The 16,823-nt window shown below is 38.8% G+C and overlaps 1 protein-coding gene across 1 annotated transcript in view; it reads right to left on the bottom strand.

The window, feature by feature from the left end:
- KMT2C (lysine methyltransferase 2C) overlaps positions 1–16,823 on the bottom strand; it is a gene marked incomplete at its 5' end in the record, with an annotated part of 192,527 nt that overhangs the window by 33,570 nt on the left and 142,134 nt on the right. The window contains 8 exons of the mRNA XM_080936200.1: positions 2,594–2,705; positions 3,777–5,578; positions 7,108–7,400; positions 7,874–9,784; positions 12,124–12,306; positions 13,250–13,323; positions 14,538–14,752; positions 14,976–15,108. Coding sequence (XP_080792326.1) covers positions 2,594–2,705; positions 3,777–5,578; positions 7,108–7,400; positions 7,874–9,784; positions 12,124–12,306; positions 13,250–13,323; positions 14,538–14,752; positions 14,976–15,108 — 4,723 coding nt within the window. The remainder of the gene's footprint in view (positions 1–2,593; positions 2,706–3,776; positions 5,579–7,107; positions 7,401–7,873; positions 9,785–12,123; positions 12,307–13,249; positions 13,324–14,537; positions 14,753–14,975; positions 15,109–16,823) is intronic.

Below are 16,823 nucleotides of genomic sequence, written 5' to 3'. Positions count from 1 at the left end.
TTCAAGATGCAAACTAATAATTTTTTTTTCTAGTTGGAATCTTTATTAAAAATGATAGTTCCTCCTGTCAAAAGGAAATGCAGGAACAAAGAGTGGAACAGAGACTGACAGAAAGGCCACCCAGAGACTGCCTAAGAATCCATCCAATCTGATGACACCAAACCCAGACACTAGTGCTGATGCCAAGAAGTGCTTGCTGAGGGAAGTCAAGTATCACGGCCCCCTGAGAGCCTGTGCCAGAGCCTGACAAATATAGATGCAGATGCATGCAGCCAAACATCAGACTGAGCACGGAGACCTCAATGGAGGAGTTAGGGCAATGAGTGAAGGAGCTGAAGGGGTTTCAACCCCATAGGAAGAACAACAATCAACCAACCAGACCCCTCCTCCCCCAGCGTTCCCAGGAACTAAACCACCACCCAAAGAGTACATTTGGAAGAACCACGGCTCCACTGGATATGGAGCAAAGGATTGCCTTATCAGGCATCAATGAGAGGGGAGGCCCTTGGTCCTGTGGAGGCTCCATGCCCCAGTGTGAGGGAATGTGAGGATGCTGAGGCAGGAGTGGGTGGGCAGGTGGGGGAACATCTTCATAAAAGCAGGGGGAGGAGGAAAGTGATAGGAGACTTCTGGAGGGGAAACCAGGAAAGGAGATAGCATTTGAAATGTAAATAAAACAACCAAAAAAAAAAAAAAAGATAGATTGAGTTTGGTAGTTCATGAGAGGATGAGGGAGGAGGAATACCATAAGATCAGGGCCAGTCTGAGCTATATAAGAGTTTCAAGCCAGCATGGGCTACAGAACATGCTACTTAGCTCTTTTGTAGTCTAAAACAAAAATACCTCAAATAATTTTACAATTCTTGCATGTATTTGTATGTAGTGATTAAATCAAATTAAAAAAATAAAACTAGTAACTAACCTTAACAGTTAAATCCATTTGATGAAACTTTATTTATCCTAATTAAGCCAATAACTGGCATAGGATCATTATGGCTTATTTGAAAACACATCTGTCTTAAAGACACTGAATGCTTTAACAAATTAAGATATAAGTAGAACACAATTTCAAAACACATCCAAAAATACTATAAAAAAGCATTTAAGTGTTATTGGACTTTAGGGTGTATATTTGTGATTCCTTTCTCAGAATTTATCTCTCTTCTCCATACTACGGTTGTGGTACTGAATAATCTCAATCTGATTATCACTTGCTGTCTGCCATCGTCATCTGACACACCACACTACTCTCAGAACAGACTACCTTAGTTCTGCAAAGAACTCAGAATGGTGCCCAACACTTACCACGTGGTTGACAACCACTGCATATCTAAGAGGCACAGATACAATTATGCTGACCACACATGAGATGCTGAGAGTTCTGATTCTGAGGCCCATGTTTTAAATTAAGGGTCAAACAAAAACTAGCATTTCCTTGACGCAGAGTATCAAGTTAATATAGTATTATTTATTAGCAGAACTACACTCTCTCCAGTAGGAAACATAATTTTCCTATCAAGTGTTACACATTCATAATTGGTCATTGCCAATATTTATCTTGTTATAAAATTTACACTAAGTTTGCCAATGTATTATGATATATATTATGAATATATTCAGAGATTATTAACTGTTACAAATGTCTAGTTTTTTCAATTTGTATTTTTATTATCTATATATCTGAGAATTTCAAAGGTTTCAAGGTTTTAAGGTTAAAAAGGCTTATGCAATGAAGATGCCCTGAGAGAGAGGAACAGTGCTAATAACTCCAGCTCAGTAGTAAAAATCTTTACTACTTTGACCTCAAAATGCGTCTTAATGACACTCAATGTTTAGTTTCCCAAAGTAAATGTCTGTATCTTCAATCTATACAAACTCCATATTCAATTCTATAATCATTTACACTCCCTGTTATTTTTCAACAACATCATTAAAATAAATTGAGGATCTGATTACTGTTCTGACAAAAATCAGAAACAGCAATACAACCAAAGAATCACTCAAGGTACTTGTCAAAAATACAGGCATTCAGTCAGACACCATTCCTAGAAAATCCTATTCAGTAGGTCTGTAGAAAGGTAAAGAAACTGCTTTTAAAAGGGTAGTGGTAGGGGTATACAAATAATTCTGAGGATGAACAATGATCAAGATTCAAGAAGCACTCCACTGAGATACACAACCACTGTAACTTAATAATTACTCAACTCTAAAACCCTTTCTTAATAAAGAATTTCTATTTTTTTGTTAGATATTAATTAAAACTATCAAACTACCCCAATCCCAGTATGCAAATGTCCCTTAAACTGCTGTTTTCCCTTTTCTAATTCAAAGTCATTTTGGGAATATTTCATTTCAGAGCTAAATTAATATTTTCCTTTACCACTGAGCTTCTTGAATAAAAATATTAGTGCTTATACTTCTTTAAATAAAAAAATTAAATAAATACACAAAACAGTTTGCATTTCCTCAATGACCAAGTCAGTCTTACTAATGTTTGTGTGATATTTTATTCTGTTTATTCTCCCTAAAATGAATGGAAATTTCCTGCATCCAGATGAATTTAGCCCAGGAAGAAAAAAGTACTTGTACGTACCTGCTCATTACCATTGGTGGCATGCCCAGACTGTTCTGTGCCATCACTTTATTTATGCCTTTAAGGGCTACCATTTTCGCTTTCATTATAGGGTCTGTAATTGCATCAAAATCTAAAGAAGAAATGTATTTGGACATTACTTACTTCATAATTCAAGTTTATGGTACAAGATAAAGAAAGTGGTAAACGTAAGTATCATAACAATTACATAATTTATATATTCTTGTACTTTATCATTTAATAATCATTGTATGTTTCTACACTACACAGGGGAATCTAGAAATGTTAACAACCTAATTTAGGTGTCTCAATCTGAAGCATACTTTAATATATTAGTCCTTCAGAAAGTAGAACAAGTCTGTCAGTCTACAGGTGATCATTACAATGTTCAGCAATGAAATTCTCATTGGTTCCAACAGTGCCAATTAGAATAATATTTTTAAGTAATGAAATAAAAGGAATGAGTTTGCAGTTACTTCCAAATACTAAAGAATTCCACTAAATTAGTTATCAGTTTTTAAAAGAAAGAAAGAAAAAAAAAAACTACCACTATCGCCAGGATATTCCTACAAAATAAAAGCATGAAGAGGATACTAAGAAAGTATCTCTTTGCATATAAGTGGAAAAAAAGAGTCACATAATGGAATTTGTACCACATGTTGATACAAAGTTTTTGGTTATTGTTGTTTAGAAAAAAGTATTCCTCAGACATATGCTTGTTGACTTTTAATTCTTCCAGGCAAGACACTGTGGGCTGCATAGACTTGTATTTTTATTAAAATTAGTAAACAAACAAAAATCAGTTGAAAGAAGTGTCTGTGGGGGATAAAAAACCAAAAGGCAAAAACCTTTACCAAACACTTATACACAAAAGAACAAGAAGCTTTATTTCTATCCTAATTTCCTTACAGTTATGTTCTCATAACAACTGGCAGATAAAACTAAAACCACCATAAACACTAGAAAAATCAAACTGAATGAGGTCACAATTCAAGGTTATTTTCATTTTTACTGACCTGGAAAGAATCTAAAATTTCTGTTTTCAGTTTAAGGACCCAAGAAGACAGAAAATTCTCAGATTACATTGATTCCAAATGTAATCTCAATAATGAAAATTTACTATCATGCTTCATGTACTCAAATGTCCCCAGTAACTTATTTGGAAACAGAAGTAATTTCCTACCAATGTTAGGGAAGAATGGTTCTGACCGCTGACGAATCATGGCTTGCATTTGTCTTTGCTGCTGCTGTTCCTGCCTCTCTTGATCCAAAAGATCTTGTAGAAGCAGAGGCTGTTCCTCTAGAAGGAGGGGCCTCTCTCTGTTCTGCTGGGCTAATGTTTGAGGAATCATTAGCTGCTGCGGTCCAGACATGCCACTGGTGCTGGACTGATTTGTAAGAGGCACAGTTTGATTTGTAGGTTTCCCTGTCCCTAAATGGTTCACTGATGACTGACCCTGAATGAATCCTGAATTTACTGGCACACCCTGAGAAAAAGCATGGTTTACCCTAGGGACCACTGTTACATTAGAATTCATGGTATTATCCAAAAGAGGGCCAGGTGGCATTAAAGTAGGAGGCAAACTTGATCCATGAGTGGATGGCGAGATGGGTAGAGTTGGCGGGGAAGACACCGAAGGCCTAACGTCTGAACTATCACACTTTTCATTAGAAAGTAAACTCGAGAGAACTGGAGTTGATCCTGTTACGTCACAGGAGTTCATAACATCTGGAGCGGGCAAAGGAGTGGCACAAGCACCAGGACCAGAATTCTCCCTACTATTTCTTTTCTCAAGCATATCTTGATCAGCAGTCAACAGAGAAGTCTTTCCTCTGTCACTGTGACTGGTCTGAGCAGAAGCCCGTGAGCACACAGTGTCAGCATCCCCTCTATTGTCATCACAGTTTTTAATTTCACTCTGTGTTTCTTCTTTAGAGTGGGGAGACATGGCTTCTGTCTTTATCTCACTGATACCACTGGACTTTTTCTGTGGCAAATCCTTATCTTCAAGAACCATAGTTTTGTCTCCTTGATCCCTTGTTTTTGGTTCAACAGATACACACTGATTATCTAGCTTATCATCAATTGGGACATTAAGATCTAATTCCTCATTGAACATGCTTTTTTTATCCCCTAAGTCAAGTTCTGGATCTGTGTATGCAATGATATCAAATTCACCTGACCTTAGGAGGTCATCCAGGTTAGGGTCATTGGTTTCCAAATTATCTAAAGTGTCCAGATCATCACCCTTGCCATCCTCTGTGTCTAAATTTAAATTTTCTAGATCTTCATCATCCAAATCTTTGACTTCAACTCCCTCAAGATCTTTCACATCCAGTTCTTTCACAGAAGGATCGTCAGTGTCTAGTTTTTCCTCCAGACCATCAGAAGACTGACCAGCTATCTCTAAGCTATCTGGTGGTGTTTCAGTTGGGGTAGAGGCTGATAAAGGAGCCTCAGAAAATTCACCACTTAAAGGATGAGTTAGGGGCCTCATAACAATAGAAGATTGGTGGGCAGGATGACCTTGATCCTGCTGAGAAGGTTGAACCTGCTCTAAATTTGGATGCACAGGTAGCTGATTAGGTAGACACGGGGGAGGCTGTCTTATGGGGTCTGTGTGTCTAGGGCCAGAAAAATCAGGCTGGGGAAGGAAATTTCCATGTCTGGAATGAGAAGGTGACTCTATACCACTGCCAGGAGAAGCAGCAAACGGCAACCGTGACCTTCCATCGGGAGCTCTATGTCTCAACTCAATGAATGCTTGGCCTAGTATATTATGCTGCTGAACTGGCAAACCCTGTGGTGGGAAATGCTGAGAAAGCCCAACTGGATTATTTATTGGTGGGTTATTTGAAGGTCTAGGCATTTCCATAGACATTGGTCTTCTTATGTGTGGAATTCCAGATCCTTGTATTTGCTGAGGCACATGGAAGCGATCTTGGTTTGGCATGGGACCATGGTTAGCTCCTGGAAATCCAAATCTAAAAGCCAAAAAAACCAAAAAAAAAAAAAAAAAAAACCCAAATAGTTAAGAATGATACTCAATTTTAAAAAATAAAAACAAGTTTTAAGGTAGTCTGCAGATTAAAAAAAATACTTTTGTTAAGTCCAATGACAGTAAAAATGTAGGACACTCTAACAGGAGTTGAAAGAAGAGAAGAACATGATCAACACACACACACACACACACACACACACACACACACCTTTAAATTTAAAAAAATAGACAAAACTGGAATAGTAGGATGGCTCAATGGGTAAAAGTGTTTGCCCTGTAAATGATCTGAGTAGGACTCCCAGAACACATAAAGAGAGAATTTATTCCACAAAGTTGGTCTCTTCTCTGGCTACCATGTGTCTTGTGGCTCACACACTAAAGTAGAAAATTTTAAAAGAAAAAGACAGGGCTGGAGAGATGGCTCAGAAGTTAGGAACACTGACTGCTCTTCTAGAGGTCCTGAGTTCAACTCCCAGCAACCATATGGTGGCTCACAACCATTTATGGAATGGAATCTAATGCCCTCATCTAGTGTGTCTGAAGTACAAAGTACTCACATACATTGAATGAATGAATGAATAAACAAACAAATAAATAAATCTTAACAAAAAGAAAAAGAAAAAGACAGACAATGACTGGATGGGTTGCTTAGCCAGGAAAGACTTTCTGAACTAGCATGTGCAAACATGCAAACCAGTGAAGCCTAGTTGTAATGCCTATAATGGTAGTGGGGTGAGAGGGAGACCAGAGCATCCCTAGGGTTGAATGGAAAGCTGGTCTTGTCACATCAGTGAGATCCAAGTTGAACGAGAGACCTTATTCTCAAAAATATAAGGTAAAAAACAACAGAAGAAGACACTCAGCATCCACCTTTTACCTCCACATTCACATGTACATCCTACACAGACACACAATTTTTTTTAAATACACAAAAAAGCAATGGGTATAAACTATAACTAAGGTGGAATAAAAAAGGGAAAGAATATAAACAGACATAAGATTAACTTGTGTGTCCTCTAAAAAGCACATGTTAAAGAGCTCTCACCTTACAAGAGTATTAAGTGTGCATTTGTCAAACATGTTGTTGGCCTGTTGTACAACTCAGTCTCTAAAAAGAGGCACCTTTCTAATCTGCATCTCTCTACAAAGGTCTTACAATATAACTAAAAGGATAAAATGTAACATTATCATCTGTCATTATCACAAGAAGCTTCATATGGAGTTAGTAGCTACATTTTAGAAGCTATGATTGGGCTGGCCTGATAATCTACATTATTACGATTACAAGTCATTCTGTCAATACTTAATGGCAAAACATCTATCAAGAACCTTTCAAGTTCTTGGAGGAAAGAACTCCATGATCTCTCCTCAGCTAAAAACAATAATGACTGTATCTCATAGTGATAAAAAGAAGTAGAAAACCATAACAATTTCTTGTCAAATAGTAATATTATCTGTCTAGTTCCTTCTTCCAATATCAATTTAAATCTAGCAGAAAATTAAAAGCATTACCTAAATCCATGAGGTCTCATCCCCATACCAGCAACCTCAGGAGGATAGGGTCCATGCTGATCTTTGGAGAAAACTGCATATCTAGATCCTAGTGGAGGGATAACAGGTGACCGAGTGCTCCCAGGATAGGGAGGTGGAGGCCGAGTGAAAGCCTGGTTGATGCTCTCTGGTTGCCAGTGTGGAAGGGGCACTGGGTGAGGTACTAGTGCTGTATCTGGAGGCCCCTTCTCCTGGCGACTAGCAATCTTCTTCTGCTGTTGTTGCTGGAGAATGATTTCACGCAGCTTCTGCCGCTAAATGAAAAGAAACAAAATTGCTGAGACTTATATTAAAATTTTTCTAAATTCTTAACATTTCCATTATGTAACTACATTAACACCTAAAGTTTCAAAGTGTTTTAAAGCTTCATTTAACTACTAATCACACACACACACAGACACAGACACAGACACACACACACACACACCAATGAAAAACCTGGTGATTTAGGTTTTTTTTTTCCCATGGCCAAATAATCACCATTAAAGTAAGAGTTTTTATATTTAAAGATCTTCCAACAAATTTATAAAGAATAAAATTAGATCCAGATTAATAATGAATTAAATCTAATTTAAGTGGTGTTAATTTTACCATTTTCACTTTTTCCTTGTATTTAGAAAACTCTACAGATTAAAGAAACTTTAATGTATGTGTAAATTATCATGACTCAATGAGAAGCTTCCACAGATAATATATTTAAAACATCTGAAAACACTGCAGCATTTACCTGTCTCAATTTCTCTGTGTCAGCTTGAGACATGTTCACCGTGTTCTGTGTATCAGTACCTCCCGAGGTTGGCACAGGTCCAGGAAGCTGAGACACACTGGAGAACTGCTGTCCTTGGGAGCTTACAGGAAGGTTTGAAGAAGTGCTAAAGTTTCCCTCTGACCCAGGAACTGGATGGTCAACAAGATCATGGACAACTTGACTAGCTCCGAAAGACTCAGAATGAGGCCTGGGAGTCATTGGAGGCTGATCATACGGATCACGAACACCAGATGGGGAAGCATGACTGAATTTGTCTGTAAGGCCAGGCCCAGGTATTGTGGGAGTCTGGGAGCATGTATCAGGTGGCCTTATCAAAGGGCCAGGTAAAACTGGTACTCGGGTTTGTGCTGCTTGCAAAAAAGGATCCTGGTTTGGCATGAGGGCTGGTCTTGCACTAGAGGACCTAGTAAAACCCTCTGAAGTCCTTGGCCTTGGTGCTGCTGGTGGCTGAGAATAGGGAACAGGAATTCCAGATCTTGGTGGCCCAAGATGATGAGAATATGGATCAGAATGTCTCTGATTTGCCACAGATGTAACATACATGTCTGTCTGTGGAGAAGGCCTGGGGGTAGGTGGCTGTTGGCTATATGGATCTATAGTGTTAGGCCGAGGAGTACCAGGAGGTTGGGAATAAGGATCTGGATTAGATCGAGCTGTTCCTGAGGTTTGGGAGTACGATTCTATAACAGGGCGTGGAGTTCCTGGGGGTTGTGAATATGGGTCCTGAGATGCTGACCTTGATATGGTTGCAGGCTGAGAGAAAGCCCTTGAAGAGTGAGTAAAAGATTCACTCATAGCTGGGTGTGGAGTTAGGGGAGGCTGGCTATATGGATCATTTGACTGATTATGAGAAAAATTATCTACTGGCCTTGGTGTTAAAGTGGGCCTTTCATAAGGGTCAACAGAGAGTCGTCTTGATGACTGTGACACAGATCCATATGGATCCTGAGATGGCGGAGGGTGTAGTGGGGTCTTAAAAGGCCCATTACCCATTGGGGTGGGTGTCAATGAAGGTCCTGCATATGGATCAGGTAGCCGTTGCCTTTGAAAGGCATCTGTTCTAGGAGATGGTTTAGTAAAGTGATCACTGGTTCCAGCTGCTAGAGGACCTTTTGTACTTTGTTCTGAAATCACAGGGGACCTAGGAAGGCTAAAAGGTTTTGGAAACTGATCTGTCATCATTGGCCGAGGTGTATCTGGAGGCTTTGCATAGGGGTCACTGTTTGTCATGGAGGAAGCACATAAGTCTCTGGCTGAGGATGGCCTTGTGCCTGATGTTTCATTCATATGAATGGGCCTAGGTACTGAAGATAAAGGCACACAGTTTTCCACTGGTGTAACAGAATTTCTTCTTGGAAAACTATGGCCACCGGGAGGCGGTCTAGGAGTACCAACCATTTTTGCATAAGGATCCACTGGAGATGGTGGTCTAGAGTGGGATGATCCAGGTGAGAACATCTGTGGAGAAGGTGGCTGAGAATTCTGGGACTGAGAAAGACTTTCCTGAACAGGTATACGGGATGGGGTTGAAGGAGGGGGTGGAGGTTGTGGTTTGACAAACACATCATCTGAAGGAGTGGAAGCAGGGGCACTGGGTAGGTGTTTGGAGAATAGGTCTTTATGGAATGTCTGTGCAGGAGACACATTCCCATTGCCAGTCTGAGGTGTCAAGGGACTCTGTGCTCCACTACTGGGAGTATCTGAACCAGGTGCTACTAGAAGGTGTTGGGAAGCAAGCTGTTGTTGTTGTTGCTGCTGCTGCTGCTGTTGCTGTTGTTGTTGCTGCTGTTGCTGCTGTTCATTCTTCACTTGTTCCAGCTTCTGTGTGGCTTCAATTTTAGCTTGTTGTTTACTTTTCTGACGCATTTGCTGTTAAGATTTAAAAAAAGAACATAGATCACAGAAAGAAGCACAAAGTTCATCACCTGATGTCAGTAGCTAGCAGATTGCTTCCTAGTAGATAAATTAATAACAACAAGAGACTATCATCACATTGTGTCCTATTTATGCCTATAGTAGTATATTATAATATTTCATTAAGTATCTAAAACCAATTTGAATATATATTACCAAAAAGAGAAACCTATTTTTAACACTTTTCAAGTTCTATTAAGAATTATAATCTGAGATAAACACTTAGCCAGACTAACCAGAAGGCACAGAGAATATCCAAATTAACAAAATCAGAAATGAAAAGGGGTACATAATAGAAACAGAGGAAACTCAAGAAACTAGATCCTACTACAAAGACATGTAATCAATATAGATGAAATGGACAATTTTCTAGACAGATACTAGGTACCAAAGTTAAACCAGGATCAGATAAGCCATCTAAACACTCCCATAACCCCTAAAGAAGCAGTCATCAAATTCTCCAAACCAAAAAGAGCCCAGAACTAGATGGGTTTAGTGCAGAAATCTATCAGACCTTCATAGAAGACCTAATACCAACACTCTCCAAACTATTCCACAAAATAGAGACAGAACAAACACTACCTAATTCATTCTATGAAGCCACAATTACACTTATACCTAAACCACACAAAGACCCAACAAAGAAAGATAACTTCAGACCAATATCCCATACGAATATCAATGCAAAAACTCAATAAAGTTCTTACAAACCAAATCCAAGAACACATCAAAATGATCATTCATCATGATCAAGTAGGATTCATCCCAGGGATGCAGGAATGGTTCAATATACAGAAATGCATCAACAAAATCCACAATATAATCAAACTCAAAGGAAAAAAAAAAAAAAAAACGACATGATCATCTCATTAAATTCTGAGAAAGCATTTGACAAAACTTAGCAACCCTTCCTGTTAAAAAGTCTTGGAAAGATCAGGAATTCAAGGCCAAAAACTAAACATAAATATATGTAAAAGCAATATACAGCAACCTCACACCAGTCAGAATGGCTAAGACAAAAAAGCTCATGTGAGGATGTGGAGAAAGAGGAACACACCTCCATTGCTGGTGGGATTGTAAACCTGTACTCTGGAAATCAATCTGGCACTTCCTCAGAAAATTGGAAATAGTTACTTAAAGACCCAGTGATACTACTCCTAGATGCATACCCAAAAGATGCCCCACCATGCCACAGGGACATGTGTTCTAGCAGCCTTCTTTGTAATAGCCAGTTGATGGAAACAACCCAGATGTCCTTCAATGAAAGAATGAATATAGAAAATATGGTTAATTTACATAAGGGAATATTATTCAGCTATTTAAAATGAGACATCAAGAATTTTGCAGTCAAATGGATGAAACTAGAAAATATTATTCTGAGGGAGGTAACCAAAAGGACATGCATGGTGGCCAAAAAGTACAGAATACCTAGGATGCAGCCAACCCACATTTCTAAAAAAGTTTAATTAGCAGAAAGGTACAACTAAGGATGCTTAATCCCACTTAAAAGGAGGAAGAAAATAATTAGAGGCCAAGGGAGGGAGGAACCTGGGTGGGAAAGGGAAATGGGAGTAGAAAAAGGGAACAGGATCAGGTATCATGAGGGGAAAGGGCGAGGGAGAGGCTGAGAAGTTCAGAGGGCCAGGAGAATGAATGTCTGACTCAGAATTTTCTAAAAGAACTGCAGAGACAAAAATGGAGAAGAAATTGAAAGAAAAATGGTTCAATGACTGGCCAAACTTGGGATCCATCTCATGGCAGGGCACCAAGGTATGACACTATTACTGATGCCATGGTGTGCTTACAGACAGGAGTCTACCAAGACTGTCCTCTGAAAGGTCCAACAAGCAGCTGACCGAGACAGATGCAAATACTTACACCCAACCACTGGAATGAAGTTAGGGATCCCTATGGTTGAATTGAAGAAGCTGAAGGGGAAGGAGACCCCATGGAAAAACCAGCAGACTCAACTAATTCCAACCCCAGGGAGCTCCCAGAGACCAAGCCACCAACCAAGAAGCATGCATGGCCTTGCCCAGGGCCCCGGGCACATATATAGCAGAGGACTGCCTGGTTTGGCCTCAGTGGGAGAAGATGTGCCTAATCCTGGAGATACTTGAGGCCCCAGGTATGGGAGAGGTCTGGTGGGGGTGGGGAGTAAGCACCTTCTTGGAGGCAAGAGGGAGGAAGAATGGAATGAGAAACTGTGGGAGGAAGGACTGGGGAGGGGAGATGGCTGGAATCTAAGAAAATAAGATAATTAAAAAGAAACAGATCGTCCAAATTTCCAGTACCTGTCTAAACTTCCATTCCTGTTCATGCTCTGATTCTCTCTGCTTTAAAGGATCTTTAAAAAGGTCTGAATCGATGCGTGAGCTGGGATCGATGCTGTCTTGCTGTTGTTGCCTCTTCATAGAATCATTTGACATCTGAACTTTATTAATTCGTAAAGCAGCTCTGTTATCTCTGGCTTTTTGCTTTGACAAAAAGAAAAAAAAAAAGTGCTGTTTTTAAGCTATAAAACGTGTGTTAAATATCTCTTGAAAACTTACAGTCTCTACTGAAAAGGGACCTGGACAGTAACCAAACTTCTACACAGTGCATGCTACTAACAGGTAGACATTTCTGTATGTATACTTGAATTACTGCAAGAAATCCCAGAATAATAGAATATATTTTACTATAATTCAAACATATCATTAGAACTTGGGAGAATAAGCAAGCCTCTCAATTTAAATAAGAAAATACAAACCTAACCCTCAAACTAAAACAGCTGGAAATCTGAAGTGTACCATCAAGGCAAAAAATATTTTATTGTTACAAAATTTAAAGTTAAACCATAAAATTATCTTCTAGCCATGCCCACCCCCCACCCATTAGCTCCACCTAAAGTTATCATAATAGCTAAAAATCAATGCATAGAAGGTCTGGTAAATAACAACAGAATTTTTTTCCACAACAACAAGGCTTTAATGTGACTACAGGTACACAAAAAGGTTCAATCCAGCTCCTTAGAAGAAAACTATTCACTAACTGAATTGTGAATTCTGTAATCATTTCAAACTCTGGTTGTATTTCAGAACTCCTTAAAGGAAGTCTCAATTTCAAGATGTATAAGGATTTTCTTGTAAAGCTCACATACATAAAAAGAAAACTAATCACATCTTCAATAGCTGTGCTGTCTGTTAAGAGATGAAACAATGTCAAGGGGGGATGAATTGATTGAAACCTTAAATACTCTGGCCTGTTACAGACCTTTAAAAACATTATGTTCTTTAGTGAAATAAGATGAGTTAATATATAACTTAAAGCTAACTGCTAGTTTTCTAAGTATTAACAAGTATTTTCTTTTCATTACCTAATAAAAATAAGTTCAAATATTGTGCTTAAAGATCTAACACATAGGAATTATTTAAATACCACATATGGCGCTCTTTCCTGAGAGCTGGCTTTTCTCCACAACTTGGCAATTTGTTTCACTCGAGTAGTCCAATCTGCAAAAGCACAGAAAACACACTTTCAGAAAGATGATGATAGAGTTGTAATAAAAGCTATTTACCAACTGCTTATCATCTTATTTAGATCATATTTTAAATGATCTAAAACTAAAAATGTTTTGAGTTCCAACTTGAAATCACAACTGGTGATTCAGTCTTAGTCTAAACAAGAAACAGTCAAAACACTACAATTAAGTATCTTTCAGATTTTATGTATCAGATGTAGCTTAAACAAAAGAAGATCTTGGATAACATGTGTAAGACAATTCCATGATGGGGAATGAAGAGAGAGGTGACTTGGTGGTTAAAATCAGTGGCTGCTCTTCCAGAGGATCCAAGTGTGAGTCCTAGTATCCACAAGGACGCTCACAACCATCTGGAACTACATTTCAATAGGATCCAATGCCCTCTTCCAGCTTCTGTGGGAACCAGGCTGGTTTGGAGGGAAGGGTTCACGAGCGCACACGCCTAGCTGAGTAGCTATGGACAGTTGATGGATTCTAGAGAAAGAAGAGTCAATTTTTGATAGGGGTATAACTCCTAGGAGGTAGACTGTGTTCTAGTGGATGGGGTTCACACCTAGAAGGATACAGGCAGTGCAAACTAGAATCCATGAATTATTTTATTACAGGAGAAAAAAAAATTTTGAAGGAAAGGGGATAAATCTGGGAGGGGTTATGAAATGAAAGACTGGATAAATATGATGATCAAAATACAGTGTATATATATGTAGGGAAACTGCCAAGAATTAATAAAATTTTCACTTAATTAAAAAGAATTATACAGCACTAACTACCTCATAATTGAGAACTCCTAGGACCTGGAAAACTGACAATCCCATTAATATAAGAGTTTGGGGAAATATTCAAATAAACACAAGGCCTAGAGTTACTAAGTACTGCAGGGATCTTTCATCATGGGCTATCAGGGCAGGTGAGCATGTGATGACAAAAAGACTTCCTTGTGAGCTGGGCACGAGGTGTACACCTTTAATCACAGACAGCAGATGGGAGTTTGAGGCCAGCCTGTTCTACAAATGTGAGTTCCAGGAAAACCAGGGCTACACAGAGAAACCCCCATCTCCAAAAACAAAACAAAACAAAAACGACAGTAACAACAACAACAACAAAAAAGACTTTCTAGTGTACATTTCAAAACAAAGGAATAGCATTGAGAAGAAACTGAGTAAAATCGACACATCCAATACTAACCTGGAAATTCTTCCTTTAAGTTGGGGAAGTTAATATTTGTGTAGAGAACTGGAGCTACTGTTGCCATCTCACCAAGAGCCTCCTCTTTCTCCCACTTCAGTGTGCTCCTCTGGGCATTTGACAGGGTGTCATTTTCTCCTTCCATGCTTGGAGCTGCTGGTGCCCAGGAGCTGTTAGGATCACTTGCAATTGCATTAAATGCTGGACTTTTATCCCTGGAAAAATAACAAAACACTTTCATTTTATGAACAAAGTAACTTTCTATGAACACTGCTCAAGTACTGCTCTCCTTAGGCTCTGTTCCCAAACAGCTTTAAATATGCTTCAAGTCTTGAAGTCAAATTCTTAGTAAATGTAACAAATACTACATGCATGAATTTAAAAGACTGAGACAGAACAAGGGGTAGTATAATTTGTTTCCATAGATAGTTTAAATACCTGATATCAGTATAAGGGGATTGTGCTATAGCAGGGAAAGTTCCCAATGCACTTCCAGGAGGCAAAGAATTATGTGGAAGATGAGGACTGGGTCCAATAAGGCCATTCATGAGTGGCATCCGGGAAAAAACATCTTAAAGAAAGAAAAACAATCATTTATTTTTCCAAATATTCATAAATTACAAGTGGCTTAAATATTTCTAAATAAAATATTTTAATAATATTTTAAAGTAGTCCTTTTTCAATAATACTATATATAATACAGATTAAAGGATGATAAGGTTAGTTACAAAGTTTTGAAGTGTGGTCTCTAACAATCACACTTCCCTAAATACAGTATATTATATAAACATTTTTACAGTCCAAAACCTCTATGTTTTAACTCCATGTTTGGGACTTGTTAGAAGCAGAACTGATTTCTAATTTAACTTGTAAAATGGAGATATTCTTATGAACAGTGATTAAGGCAATGTATATTTAGTTCTCAGGACATATACTTCCTGGTATGCAATAACTATTAAATACACATTTGTTACAAAAACAATGAATTGGTTTTGTCTTGTCACTACCTGAATTATCAGCTCAAAACCATTTTCAGCTCTCTTTACAAAAACTTTATTATCTCTTTTTATAACACTAGGCAAATGAAAAATATCCTCATGTTTCCCCCCACCATCAAGTGTATCACTACTATGATCATCCACATGTCTAAATTATTTAAAATAAGCTGTCTTTTCCCCACATGGAAAACAGATGTACAGGAGTTGGTTTTCACCTTCTAAGATATGGATTCCAGGAACTGAATTTAGACAGAGCTTTACTCACCTAACAGTCTTATACGAGTGCCTTTAAAGGGGCTTAACTGAGGGCTAGAGAGATGGCTCAGTAGTTAAGAAAACTGGCTGCATGTGATAACCTGGGTTCAATGCCCATCACCCACATGTCAGATCACACCTGTATACAACTCTAGTTCCAGGGAATCTGATACTTTCACACTAACATAGATGCAGACAAAACACCAACACACATAGATAGACAAGCAGCGCAGCCAGGCAAGCTTAAATGCCTTCCAGATAATTAGGATAAATAAAAGGTTGGTGCGTAAAACAAGCTCCCCATTGTGGCTATCTATCAGCAATACTACAATAAGTCCACCATGCCTGGTGCTTTTACTGTGTGCTAAGTACTGCTTTGTAGAGCCTTACATATAATAACTCTGTAGCTTCACAAAACCTCAAAGCACTACTTGCCCCTTCAGTCAAGACAAAAAATGCAAAAAACAAGACTTTCAAATTACAGGAATAACTGGGAAAGCATCTTTCCTTTGTTACTTATGTAACTAATTTTAGAGATAGGGACTTGCCACATAGTCCAAACTAGCCTGGACAGCAGTATTGTCTCAGTTCACCACACTGACAAGTTGAATTCTTAGGCAAATGGATGATAGTAGAAAATACCATCCTGAGTGAGGTAACCCAGACACACACACACACACACACACACACACACACACACACACACGGTATGTAATCACCAATAAGTGGGTACTAGCCCCAAAGCTCAGAATACCCAAGATACAATCCGTAGACCACATGAAGCTCAAGAAGAAGGAAGACCAGAGTGGATACTTGAGTTCTTCTTAATAGGGTGAAGAAATACAAAGACAAAGGAAAGGGCATCCAGAGACTGCCCCATCTGTCAGATCCATTCCATATACAGACACCAAACGCAGACACTATTGTGGATGCCAGAAGTGCTTGCTTATAGGAGCCTAATATGGAAGTCTCCTGAGAGGCTCTGCCAGAGCCTGACAAATAGAGGCAGATGCTCTGCAGCCTACCATTAGAC

This window comes from Micromys minutus (assembly GCF_963924665.1).
Source record: "Micromys minutus genome assembly, chromosome: 23".
NCBI lineage: Eukaryota > Metazoa > Chordata > Mammalia > Rodentia > Muridae > Micromys > Micromys minutus.
This window is presented reverse-complemented; position numbering and strand designations above follow the sequence as displayed.